Source organism: Sinocyclocheilus grahami, unplaced genomic scaffold (assembly GCF_001515645.1).
Source record: "Sinocyclocheilus grahami isolate Dianchi unplaced genomic scaffold, SAMN03320097.WGS_v1.1 scaffold525.1, whole genome shotgun sequence".
Lineage (NCBI taxonomy): Eukaryota > Metazoa > Chordata > Actinopteri > Cypriniformes > Cyprinidae > Sinocyclocheilus > Sinocyclocheilus grahami.
The window spans coordinates 248,901-263,313 of NW_015505704.1; the positions used below are offsets into that span (position 1 = coordinate 248,901).

Here is a 14,413-nt window from a genome sequence, read left to right on the forward strand (position 1 = left end):
TTTATTTGACAAATTGGTTTAAGCTAGTGAGAATTTGGTTCAGAGATTGGGATTGGGGAGATTTGTCCAGAAATGTAGCAAGGAGATCGATAAAATAATCCATGTGACATCAGGGGTTCAACTCATATTTCTACGAGAATACTTTTTGTATGCAAAGAAAACAAAAATAACGACTTTATTCAACAATTCGTCTCCTCCGCATCACCCTGGTGTCATTTTGGAGAGTATCAACTTAACATAAACAGCGTATACTATTCTGTGTCAGCTGCGTGTCAGATTCTGTTCCGTGTTTTGTTCCCCACGTGCTCCATGTTGTATTTCTATGCCCTTATTTGGTCTTCCTGTTCCTGTCCTGATTATTTAAGGTGTTTCCAGATGTTCCCCGTTGAGTTTATTGATCCCAGGTGTGTTCCATTAGCTCCCTTATTATTTAAGCCGTGTGTGGTTCCATGTTTCCTCGTCCGGTATTGTGAATGTATGTTTATGTCAACCTTATCAGCTACGTGTGTTGTCCTGGTTCCCTTGTGTGGGATTATATTATTAAAATCTCCTTGTTGATGTACTCCTGGTCTCCTCGTTCCTCGCTCTGCGCTCCCACACCGTAGTGAATCGTGACAGAATACCGGACCGAAAACAGAAAAGTAAGCGGCACCCCATCTCCCGTGTTTTTGTTTTCCATTTTGTTTCCCCCCACCAACATGGAGGATCGAGCCACATTCATCACCGTGGCTCAGGCAAGCCACACCCGCTCACCTACACGAGGGCAATCGTGCCACTCGCCCTCGCCAGCTCCCTGGATTGGGAGACCCTGGTGACGCTGTTCCGGCTCGGGATCACATACCATCGCCCCGAGGAACTCCCAGACACCACCAACCTCGACTGGACGGAGGGGGGCAACCCAGGGAGGTACCCAGTTCAGCCGAGGGAGGGCTCCGGATCTCCCGTTAAGCCCAGGGAGGGCTCCTGATTCCCAGTTAAGTCCAGGGAGGGCTCCTGATCCCGAGTTAAGCCCACGGAGGGCTCCGGTTCCAGAGTTTAGCCCAGTGAAGGCTCCTGCCCCTGAGTTTACCCCAGTGAGGGCTCCTGCCCCCGAGTTTAGCCGAGTGAGGCCTCCTGTCCCCGAGTCCCCGAGTCTAGCCCAGTGAGGGCTCCTGTCCCCGAGTCTAGCCCAGTGAGGGCTCCAGTCCCCGAGTTTAGCACAGAAAGGGCTCCAGTCCCCGAGTTTAGCACAGAGAATTTTCCAGTCCCCGTGTCTAGCACAGAAAGGGCTCCAGTTCCATGTCCAGCCCAAGAAGGGCTTCAGTCCCCAATTCAAGCCCAGGGCCACAGTTCCTGAGTTAGGCCTGCGGAGGGCCTCTAAAGACGATATTCTCCCAAACTGATTTTTTTTGGGGGGGCGGGTTAGTATGGGTCCATCCGTAGTGGCCGGGCCGAGGCCGTCCAGCCATGGCCTTCTGAGTTTCCTGCTCCGCCGTGGCCTCCTGAATTGTCTGATCCGCCATGGCTACCCGTTCCGCCATGGCTCCCCGAGCTCCCTGTTCCGCCATGGCCTCCTGAACTGCCTGTTCCGCCATGGCTTCCTAGTCTGCCTGCTCCGCCATGGCTCCCCGAGCTGCCTGATCCGGAACGGATACCGCCCTGGAGGCCGTCCGTCCCTGTAAGCCTGTCCTGAGAGGCCTCCAGAGCATCTTCCAGGAGGGGGTAGTAATGTCAGACTCTGTTCCGTGTTTTGTGTGTGTTTTGCTCCCCATGTGTTTCTATGCCCATATTTGGTCCTTCCCGTTCCTGTCCTTATCATTTGTTCCAGGTGTTTCCCATTTAGTTATATTGATCCCAGCCCCCTCCCTGGTGGAATTGTTATGGCGCGGGATGCGCCTTCCGGGAAGGGGGAGTAATGTCAGGCTCTGTTCCATGTTTTATGTGTGTTTTGTTCCCCACGTGCTCCAGAGTTTATGACATTATGACAATCAATGTAGATAAACCAGATATTGCTGATACAGTCTGAACAAACAATTTGGATTTAATCACCTGCAAAAAGTGCGGACACTCAGTCCTACAGATTGGATCTGAAAAAAAACAAAAAAACAAACAAAAAATAAACTAATTGGGTGCAGTAGGACCAAAGCCAGATAAACTAGGGAACCGTGGGAAGAGGTAGGGATGAGGAGGAGGACATTCAGTAATATCCACAGATAAGGGAGGAGATGTAAGTAGTTATTTTTATTTGTTTTTTTATTATTTTTATTTTTTGAAAATGAAATTCTGAGTACAGAATCTAGCACAGGGGCCTGTACTACATAGTGTTGCCTTGTTAGACCGCATTGTTTGGTGGAGGAGCGCTGTTTGTTTATCCAAGCTCAGTTGAATAATGCAGTAGTAACTCAACTCTCCAAGTCTCCTGAGCAAAAGCCTCAGCACCTGTCAGAGATCTGCTTTGCCTGTCGAGAGAGATGCAAAGACGAAAACACGCCATTGTTACAAAGCCAAATAAAGTCCAAGTAATTGCTTACAGATGGCAAAAACAAATCACAGCTGTTAATTCCACGTGAAACACAAAATATGAAATATAAATTAAGCTTGAGGGGAATTTGGAAAGCAAATCTACTGATCCAACCACCAATATCTCTTTATTACAAAATATGAAAGCGTGCCAAACTGTAAGAAACTCAATATTGCCTCCAGGGCTGAGGGTCCTTATTTAGGTAAGAAGAAACTGATAGAAAGATAGATTTGATTAAAGGGATAATTCACCTAACAATGAAAATTACTAATCCTCATGTTGTTCCACATTGTTTGCTGTAATGTTTTTTTTTTTTCTGTGGAAGACAAAAAGAGCATGTTTTAAGAATCTTTACATAGATGTTTTTAGTTGTTCATAGTGACCAGGGTCCATCAAGCTTAAAAAAGACAATCGCTAACAAAGCAACATAAAAGTTCCAAGTCTTTCGAAATAATGATAATGGTGTTTTTCTTTCTTTCATTCTCACTTTGTGAATGCATCTGGACACTATGAGCTGCTATATAAAAAAAATAATAATATGTATATATATATATCAAGCCACCATCGTCATCTAGTAATCATCTATCTATTTCTCATTTAATATTATTTTTTTGTGTGCACCATAGAAAAACAACAGCATACTGTATAAGTTTGGAACAACATGAGGGTGAGTAAATAATGACAGAATTTTCATTTTTGGGTCAACTATTCCTAGGTGCAAATATGGGGCAAAATTGAGAGAAAGGGGAAAAAGCCCGATTCAGTGATGCGTCTGTGATGTCACTACACTTTAAGAGCACAAAGGCTTTGCTATGCTGCCTGACAACCGTGTCTTGAGAGGTAAAGAGAACACCTGTCTACTGTCAGCAGTCTTCACAGCTCTGCCATTGGACAAAACTCACAGATAAGTCCCCATGAACGATATACACTACCTCTCCTCCCTCACACACCATCTGCAGCCTTATAGCATGTAATATAGCTCGAGGTTGAAGGTGAGAGATACTGGATGGATTGTTGTTGAAGGGTTTTGTTGAAAATGTTGTGTTTAGAGAAGGGAGGACTGTGGCATGTGATAATTAGTCCAGCTATTTACACAAGCGTGAAGAAAACAAAACGTGGTGGTTTCAGAGCTTAAAAGTTTTAATTGGATTCTCAAAAGAGAACTTCATGTTAATCGTATGGGCATTAGCACGTGTTTCAAAACTATTTGTCTTGCAATCTTTGATTTATGCTGTGAATGGCAGAAAAAAAACACACAACCAAGGCCAGAGGAATGTGTTTCACACTATATCAGCATTGAATAGTACCTCATCAGAAACTAGAAAAAAAATGAAAATGCTGTCATTTACATAATTTTCCATTCCGACATTTTAAGAATTGAACTAGTTCCATGTGACTGCTATGAATGGGGATAGAAGCTTTGATTTATTTTATTTATTTATTTTTAATAACAATAGCATAAAAGTGGTTCATACAATCTGTACTCTATATTTCAATTAATCTGAATCAATATGATTGCTTGATAGATTGAAATGTAGTCATTATACCAACCCTGATGTCACTCATCTCATGAATCATACCTTCATATGAAGTCATATGATCACTTTGATTGAGGAACGGGCTGATTTTCAATATATGTATGTATATATGTATATATATATATATATATATTAGTATTCCCGTTCCGGCCGGGCCGAGTTGGGTCTCAGGCCTGATTTCTCTCCTCGATGGCGCTCTATGGGAGATTCCCGTCAGGAGAGATCTCCTCTCACAGGCGGAGGGCACGCCCCCGCCAGGAGCTGTGGGTGTGGCCTCTGAGGAGGCACAACTCATAACTTCCGGTCTCTCAACCGAGGTTGTTGAGACCATCCTCCATCCAGAGCTCCCTCTATGAGGAAACTGTATTTCTGCGGAGACCGCCAGCCCGACCCAGCTAACTGCCCGTTTGGTACAGTTCTGGAGTTCCTGCAGGCCTGTTTATCCGCAGGGTTGACCCACTCCACCCTAGAGGGCTTCGTGGCGGCCATTGCGGCCTACCACGCCCCTCTCGGTGGCCATTCAGTGGGAAGACACCCTCTTCTTACACATTTCCTCTGCGGTGTGCTGAGGCCGAGGCCTGTGGCCAGAGAAGCTTAGGCTAAGTGGTGGATCAGGCATAGACGCAGCGTCTCGTTCCCTCAGGGAACCATGGTTACATACGTAACCTGGGACGTTTTCGTTTATGTATATTTTCAATGTGCCGTAGTCACCTAGTTAGTTAAATGCCACTTATAATGTCCGCAAGAAGATTTACAAATCTGTACATTTTCACGGATAGTAGACGATATATTCTGATGATTACTGTGTACAGAATTGTTCAAACTCAAAAGAACATGACGTTTTAATCAAACCCAAGCCGATCTGAGAAAGCAGTGACTGGTAAACATATGAAATTAAAGAGTCAGTGCTCTAAACTAGTCACTGTGTCCGAAATGCTGCAGTGATAGCGAGACCTGATCAATAAGATCAGAGCTATGTACAGTATTTATTTGTATTAAATGTTTCATTCACAAGCCTCAGTAATTCTTCATTGGCAATCAATGTTACTGTTTAAGAGTAGTTAAATATGTTTGACATTGTTAAAGGTGGGTATGGCATTCATACAACTATTTTAGACTGGAATAAAAACACCAAAACACAAGCAAATCCCGTTTATCAGTCAAAGTAGGGAAGTATTTTTTTTATTCAGAATGCACACTTGGAAAGAAAAATATATTTATAGGAACATTTCGGCAGGTTCAATATAATTCATGTTAATATAATTTATGAGAAAATGATTCATTGTTTTAATCAACTGACAACCTTGAAATGCCATAATAATCTGTATTCTCATGTGTTCTCAATTTACGAATCATTAGCCACTATAATTATATAACTAGAAGAAGAACAGTGCAATATATGATTATGATAATAAATTAAAAACATGTAACAAATACCAGTTTAAAATAACTAGAAGTGGATGACACTGGAAGTCTTGCACAGTCAAGAAAAAATTATCCATTCCCGCACTTTAAATATAAGGTGGTTTAACCGTCTACGGAAATGTTGGGTTACACTTTACTTGAAGGGGTGTGCATAAGACTGACATGACACCTTCATAATCATGACATGACACCTACATAATCATGACATGACACCTACATAATCATGACATGACACATGTCATGAATATGAAGGTTTTTTATGCATGTTTATGACAACTGTCATTAAGTGTCATTCACTCGGTTATGTAATTTCTAATGCAAAGATGACATTGTTTGAGATGTCTTTGTTATGGGCTATGGTTAGGGGTAAGGGTAGGGGCAGGGTTAGGTCAAATAACATCATATTTGCATTAAAAATGACATAACTGAGCGAATCACACTTAATGACAGTTGTCATAAACATGCATAAAACCTCCTTCATATTCATGACATGTGTCATGTCATGATTATGAAGGTGTCATGTCAGTCTTATGCACACCCCTTCAAGTAAAGTGTTACCAAATGTTGTTTAGTTTATTAGTTCATGAACTTTTTCAATTCATTGTTGTTAACAGAATTCTACAATTCGTTGACTGCATAAACTATAAAATGCGTACCAACTTCTAGGCCTCAATACTATCCAACTGAACTCTTGCTATTATTAATTATTCTTAAATTACGCTGCATATGTTCCATTTTTGAGCATTTTTCCTTGTGTTTTGAATAGAGCTTGCCTGTATCAGTTCTCTACATTGCCAGACTCTTATAGGAAGCTTAGGATGTGATCTTCAGACAATGAGTCCACCTTGTTTATTTAAAAAATAAAATCTGGGATTTGGGCCGGAGTGCAAATTCACAAACAGGCCAATTAAAGAAAGCTATTAATTTAGTTGCATTTGTCAAAGGGCTCAGGCAACAATTAGTACTATTAATGCAATCTTGTCACATGTCGCCATGCCACATGGAATAGCTTCTCACAAGCTGTTCCATGGATCCCTATCAAACCAAATAATTCATTTGGCCCCAGCAGCCCTCACTATGCTAAAATCCCTCTCTTTCGCTTTGACAGAGAACAAGCCTGCGGGGGGAAGCATGCTTTCTATGAGGGGACTGTCAATTCTTCTTAGAAGCTCTGTCATGCGCATGTGTGGTTTGCATAGACGTGTACTAATGCATTTAAGAAATTGGCGTATGATTGTCTAAGTAACTTGACACAAGCACTTGCGTGTTAGCAAAATGGGGTGTTGTGTTTAGTTCGGCTTTGTGCTTGATTTGATATATGCGCGCTGGAGGAGAATAAATCTCTCACTTTGTTGAAATTGGCATGAAGAGGTATTCATGCAAATGAACAAGACTCTGGTTTCGATATGTGCATGGACCCATGTACATGCATACACTCTTAAAAATAAAGGTGCTTAAAAGGTTCTTCACAGCGATGCTATAGAAGAACCATTTTTGGTTCCACAAAGAACCTTTCAGTCAAAGGTTCTTTAAAGAACCATCTCTTTCTTACCTTTTTATAATCTGAAGAACCTTCTTTCACCACAAAGAACCTTTTGTGAAACAGAAAGGTTCTCCAGATGTTAAAGCTTCTTTATGGAACCAATTAGACAAAAAGGCTCTTCTATGGCATCGTGAAACACCTTTATTTTTAAGAGTGTATAACAGAAGTACAGTAGTTCTCATAATAATACAACTAGTCATCAATATGCGTGTGCTTAAACTAAAGTAATTAAATGTAATGTTTAATCAGTTTACATTTATTTAAATCAGTATATTATTATTTTTATTCTTATTATAATCACCTCAAGTGCACCTAAAACAAAGAAGGCAATATCAAAACAGTATGTCATGAAAGGAAAACAGTTTATTCATGTTTGAAATTACACATAACTACCACAAGGAAGACTTTTCAGTCCAGGGTGTAGTCTGGTTAGAAAGAAACACGAAACATCTTTAATACATTAGAACCACTGCCACAAATAAATTTTGTATGACTTTTTTTTTTATCAGTTTCAGAATCACATACGATACAAAAAAAAAGAGAAAGAAAGTTGGAACCCTGTCACACAGGGTTTTGAAATGTACAATTCTGAATACTGAAACCTCTATACATTACAGGTTTTCTTTTTTTTATCATGGTTTTTGTTTATTAATTTTTTATTTCTTTTTTTGCATGAATTAGTAACAAGATGAGCAACATTCAAAATGTTCTTCAGTATTTACAACAGTTTTACTGTTTGGTGTTAATTTAATGATCGTAGTTCCCCCTCCCTGTTCCAGCACAAAATTCCCCTCCACCAGCCACTGTACTCTCCATACTCTCAGTGTTATTCATATTATTAATATCATGGTTACTTTTTTTTCTTTTTAAAAGTTGCAACAAAGCAACTTAGTTTTCTTAGAAGGTTAAAATATACATTAGATTACATAAAGAGTGAGAGAGAGACAGAGAGAGAACATTTCTTACAAGATGAAACCGAATCTAACAAAAGTAAAAAAAAAAGTATTTTAAAAAGATTAAAAAAGAATGACAGAAAGTAAAAGACAAAGACGGTGGTGGTGGTGATTTTTGTTGAGAGGTAGTCAGTGAGAGCACTATAAGCTAAAGAAATGTTTTAAATCTATTGGTTTTCTATGAGTTTCAATGAGGTAATAAAGCCGAGTATTTATTTGTGAGATGTATAAATACTCTCAAGTTATGTCATATACAAGAACATTTTTGAATGGAAAATTGCCAGAAGAGCGTCCAACAAGATGACCCACATTTCCTTTTCACATCTTCTACACTTCCTTCATTAATCATAGTGGACTGAATATTGATTACGTTTTGTGTTTTTTTAAAAATACATTAATTGCCAGGTATTTGAAAAAATCACCCCCCAAAATGGAGTGGATTGCCTTCCATAGGTGGTCTTGTTTAAGTCATTGCTATGTGTGATATTAATAAAACTAAAAAAAATATCAGCAATGAATTCCCCAAATGCATCGGTTAGCATCATATGAATATACTTTTGTAAGTATCAGATGTATTCCTGCACTAACGCTTTGCCGACAGTTGGTTAGAACAATGGAGAGGGGTTATGACCGGTAAATAAACTCAATATTATAACTCACATACATTTTGAGTTTGTACACTTCAAATGATAAAAGAAACTAAACATAATGGTTTAATATGACTGGAGGAGAGATTGTTCAGTGGACTGATGTTACGGCTAAGAAATATCCAGCTTCCAAAACACTGTGGAAGAGTACTGTGGATGATTCCATGAGCATGTTTCTGGATTAGCGATGAGAGTTTATTCTGTGTCTCTGATTGGTCAGTCTGTGGTTTTGCAATTCTGTGATTGGTTGTCCACAGCTTGGGAAGGGGCCATGTCAATGAGGAGATCAGTTCGAGGTATCAGAGTGCACACTACCAGGGCCTTCTATAGGGGAGATCACAGAGGATGGAGTCGTAGCATCCTGCCATCCCCCATTACCCTGAAAACAAAACAGGAAAATAAATGTAATTAATTTCACCATGAAAAAAAAAAATCACTTTTATAAATGCAAACACTGGTGGGCAAAGGTTTGGAATAATTAAGTTTTTTTTTTTTTAGAAGTCTCTTATGCTCTTTATTTTGTGCTTATGCTCCATAATTTAATGAATGTTGAAAACACTTCTTGGTGCTTAACATTTTTATGGAAACTGTGATACACAACCATTCAAAAGTACAAAAGAAAAAAGAAGAAATTAAGAATTTAATATTTTTATTTAGAAAGGATGCATTAAATTAATCAAAAGTGACAGTAAATACATTTATAATGTTACAAAGAAGTATTAAAAAATGTCAAATAAATATTTATTTCAAATAAATGCTGCTCAATGAATTTTATACTCATCAAAGAGTCCTGAAAAAAAAATATATATCCCCGTTTCCACAAAAATATTAAGCACCAAAAACCTTTCAACATTAATATTATTAATAACATTATTAATAACTGAGCACCAATAACAACTAAGCTTCAAATCAGCATAATAAATTGCATAAAAAAATCACTTTTATAAATGCAAACACTGGTGGGCAAAGGTTTGGAATAATTAAGTTTTTTTTTTTTTAGAAGTCTCTTATGCTCTTTATTTTGTGCTTATGCTCCATAATTTAATGAATGTTGAAAACACTTCTTGGTGCTTAACATTTTTATGGAAACTGTGATACACAACCATTCAAAAGTACAAAAGAAAAAAGAAGAAATTAAGAATTTAATATTTTTATTTAGAAAGGATGCATTAAATTAATCAAAAGTGACAGTAAATACATTTATAATGTTACAAAGAAGTATTAAAAAATGTCAAATAAATATTTATTTCAAATAAATGCTGCTCAATGAATTTTATACTCATCAAAGAGTCCTGAAAAAAAAATATATATCCCCGTTTCCACAAAAATATTAAGCACCAAAAACCTTTCAACATTAATATTATTAATAACATTATTAATAACTGAGCACCAATAACAACTAAGCTTCAAATCAGCATAATAAATTGCATAAAAAAACATGTTTTTATTTAATAATAATAATAATAATGTATTATATTTATCAGATGAATATTTATATATTCATATTTAATATAGAATTTTAAAGAATTTTGTTCTCTAAAATAATACAGATAATATTTCCTAGTAGTGTGTGTCCAAATCCTGGTATGTACATGTGAGTGAAGCATGCATACATATGCATACTAATGCATTAAGAAATTAATAAGAGAGAGTGTCTCCTCTGATCTACTGTCTGACATGCCGACGGCCATCTTGCCATGCTAAACCCACATCGGCTTGCCACGCTAAACCTCCCTCTCTCGGTCCCTGCTTCCCTCGCTCTCAGAAAACAAATTTGCATAAACGTTGTGGCCAATGGGAACGATTGCTGAAATCAATGTCTAATCAGATTTCAGTGGTGGGCCGACAGCTTGTCGCTCCATATTTTGATGTCAGTCAAGGGGAGGGAGGCCGGGACGGGGAGGGGGATGCTGGAAGGATGCTGAGTGGAAGTGACGGTGCAGGCCTTTCCTCCACCCTGCTCGCCTCAGTGCTCCCGACTCAATCTCCCGGCTCTCATTGGAGAATAGCTTTAGCTGGATATCTTTCCTCAGTTCAATCCCCCACCTACAGTAAGTCTATCCCTCACTCTCCATATCACCACAACAAATGGATAAGGGTCATCAACCGCAGAAAAACAAACAAACAAACACATTTTTGGTGACTATTTAAAAAATATTTGGTATCAAAATAATTGCATGCAATCAAACACTGCAGTATTTAATTTGCAATTAATTTGAAAAGTTTGTCAAATTAGAAATATGCCAGCCTGCCCTCATTCTCAAAAACCACAAACAAAACTATGCAAAAAAAATAAAAAACACTACATTAAGAGCTAAACTTGCAATGAAGTTAAATATGGCGAATCACTGGCTTAATAATAAGTACATTATAATACATTAAATACAATTTTAATAATAATAATAAACAGCCAATAATTGGTATAAATAAATAAATAAATATATAAATAATCAGATTTCAATAAATATTGAACATAGTGAATCACTGGCTTCATAAACAAACAAACAAACAAACAAACAAACGTTATTTATATAATAAATTAATATAATAATAATAATAATAATAATAATAATAATAATGAATATGGAATCATTGGCTTAAATAAGTAAATACTACTACTAATAATAAAATAACTATGTTTAATTTAATGACATTTTAGTTAACTTTTTTTGTACAATGAATGTTTGATGGAATTGTCACTTCATGTAAAATCGGGATCTTGAAGCAAAACTAGTTGAGAAGTACTGCCGTATGCTGATTTGCTAATGAGGTGTTTGGTTATCAAAGCAATCTGTCTATGTTTCTATATAAAAATCATGGGGAGATGTTTGTGCCTGTGCATGTGTGTGTGTGTGAACGGGGACTGTTCAGTGGTGGAATTAGCATTTTGCTGATTTAGAGTTCCTGGAACAGGTCAATAAATAGATTGTGCTAGTCTCCTCCAGCCACAATGTCTGGACTGATGCTGAAACGCGAGCGTTATGAGGAAGTCTTCTGTACCCTGATGACATGGATCACTCGCATTCAGCCTGACACACACACACACATACACACACATACGTTTACTTAGCTATCTAAATGGGAACATTCCATAGGCGTAATGGTTTTTATACTGTACAAACTGTATATTCTATCGCCCTACACCAACCCTACACCTAAACCTACCACTTACAGGAAACATTCTGCATTTTTACAATTTAAAAAAAAACTTTGTTTACTTTATTTTTATACCAGTTTTACAAATGAGGACGTCCCCAAAGTAAGGTTTTTGGAGATTTTGTCAGGTTTAGCTCACTTTTGGGTACACATTTGTCCCCAAAATATGGTTAAATAGGGACACACACACACACACACATTGTAATGATAGAGGGAGTTCTAACTTGAGCAGTGGACCAGAGTGAGAGAGTGTGAAAGTGTGGCGTTTGAGCCTGCGAGAGGCTGACACTTCATCTGCACAGCTACAGGCCACAGAGGCCTCCAAACACAGACACACACACACAGACACACAGCCGTCTCAGCATTAGCCACACGCTTGGTCCCCACTGCTGTGAAAAATCGGGCATACGTTTTGACTTATGACTTTTATCGTTGTGTGCTTTGCTAGAGTTAATTCATGCAAATGGAGCTATCAGAAAGTACACATATGACAGCTCTGCTCTATTAATTACCTCACTGCAAATTATTCCTCCATCTGATTGCATCTGTTTCTCAATAGAAAGTGATTTGTTTTGCCTTTGGAAAGTTCATTTGTCTTTTTTGATAATGTACAAGGACCATTTGGACTGATAAATAAGCTGTTTTGTATCAGGAATATGTAATAATCCTTAAAACACATTTTACTGGCCCATTTGATATCACAAATCCAGAAAATGCTCAATTGTCTTTCATAAACTATAAATGTACATGTTCCTATTTTTAACTGTTTAACTGTAAAACTGTTCCTGTTTTACTCACCAACCAGAGTCTTTTCATTCAGCAGGTTTTTTTTAGATTAATGTTTAAAGCTAAATGTTTTTATAAATAATTCCTCGACAAGCAAGGTAACAGATATAAGATCTAAACCTGTGTTCAGCTCAAGGAAGATATATGTCTGTATTTCTCTCACCCTCTCTCTCTCTCATCAAATAAATGAGTCTTTACTCTGATGGTTTCATAGTACGCAGTGTATGGTTGGAAAAAAAAACATCATATCAAACCTCATCAAGGAAGATAAAATTCATGCCTGCAGACGGCTGCAGGCAATCATACTTTCATATTTCATCATGTTGATAAGGATATTGCAAATTCTTTGAAGCATTGCAAAACAGGCAAACAGAGGCAAGACGTGCTATTAAAAGCCTTTTCATCTTACCATGTTATAGGTTACTGTAATAGGAACTGTTTACACAGGCAACAAACTGACTTAATATTTCTGAATTTCTAAATTTCATTTTCCTCACACCACTCCCAAATACTTGAGCCGCGTAAACTTTTACTGAGCAAAGCATTTATTCCCGCTTTAAAAAATTGTCATATTTTCCACTTTATGCATATTATGGGACAGATACTCCTGTCATCCTTTGAATCATCACTCTGTTTGTCGTGGAGTTTGGATTTATGGTGATTCCTTGCTGGGGATGGGACCTGCTTATGACTCAGGTCCTTCTGATTTATGTTATAATAACTATATGTATTTGCTAGGGCTGGGCAGGTTAATGTGATATTATCGTGATACTTTATTTTATTTTATCGCGCATTAACACAGTGTATTTATTTATTTATTTATTATTATTATGAAAGTCCGTTGCTCATTGGCTCGGAATACACATGTAGACATACCATGGGTCACAGGAGGGGTGCAATCATGCTGCAAGTATCAAAAGTTCTGCACTCCAGCACGGTTAGTGCTCACACTACATGCGTACCGTGCCCAAGCTCAACTGAACCGCGCTCTGGCTTAATTTGAGATTTATAAGAAATATTTTAACTGCTACTAGGATATGTAAAAGGAATACTGCATGAGAAAAGCACTTTATTTGTTTAAAGTGTTTGCAAACAAAATGTTATTGCACTTTTGTTCATATTGCAGTACTTGTAAACGGAAAAAGTGCGCAATACACTACTTTTGAATTCATTATTGAATTTTGTGCATAATGCGATTAATCGAGATTAACCGTAAAAATCATGTGATTAATCGCGATTAAACATTTGAATGGTTGTCCAACACTAGTATTTGCACATTACAGATTTTCACAACATCATTTCTTAGTAAATGTTAACATAAAATTTTGGTGTTTATGTGCCCATGGCACATAATTTTGTTAAATAAAGCAAATTCTTAACACCAAATTAATAATTTTATTCAACAAGGATGCATTATATCAGGGGTGCCCAAAATCGGTCCTGGAGGGCCGGTGTCCAGCAGAGTTTAGCTCCAACCCCAATTAAACACACCTGAACCAGCTAATCAAGCTCTTAAAGGTATACTAGAAACTTACCAGCAGGTGTGTTGAGGCAAGTTGGAGCTAAACTCTGCAGGACACTGGCCCTCCAGGACCGAGTTTGGGCGCCCCTGCATTATACTGATCAAAAGAGTAAAAATGTTTCAAAGACGCGATCTGAGGGAATAGCCGACACGTCGCTGACGCCCATGAAATATTTGGCATGCTAAATATCTGGAGCTGTCGGCGATTCACAATCACGCTGTGTGAAATGAGTTCTGACTGAAAAACACATCAGCGATGACCTACAGCCAATGAGAGTCCAAGATACAGGGCAACGGGAAGTTCGGGGAGGAGTTATATGAAACGTAGTTTGCGGACCAGTGT

The 14,413-nt window shown here is 38.1% G+C and overlaps 1 protein-coding gene across 10 annotated transcripts in view; it reads right to left on the bottom strand.

The window, feature by feature from the left end:
* Positions 1 to 7,357: 7,357 nt before the first annotated feature.
* Positions 7,358 to 14,413, bottom strand: part of LOC107555108 (pre-B-cell leukemia transcription factor 3-like) — a 104,916-nt gene continuing 97,860 nt past the window's right edge. For 6 of the 10 annotated variants that reach the window (XM_016237799.1, XM_016237801.1, XM_016237797.1 and 3 more), the window contains one exon: positions 7,358 to 8,985. In XM_016237799.1, the coding sequence (XP_016093285.1) occupies positions 8,893 to 8,985 (93 nt within the window). In that variant the 3' untranslated portion in view covers positions 7,358 to 8,892. The remainder of the gene's footprint in view (positions 8,986 to 14,413) is intronic. The other 4 variants (XM_016237805.1, XM_016237806.1, XM_016237808.1 and 1 more) reach the window with 1 other exon arrangement.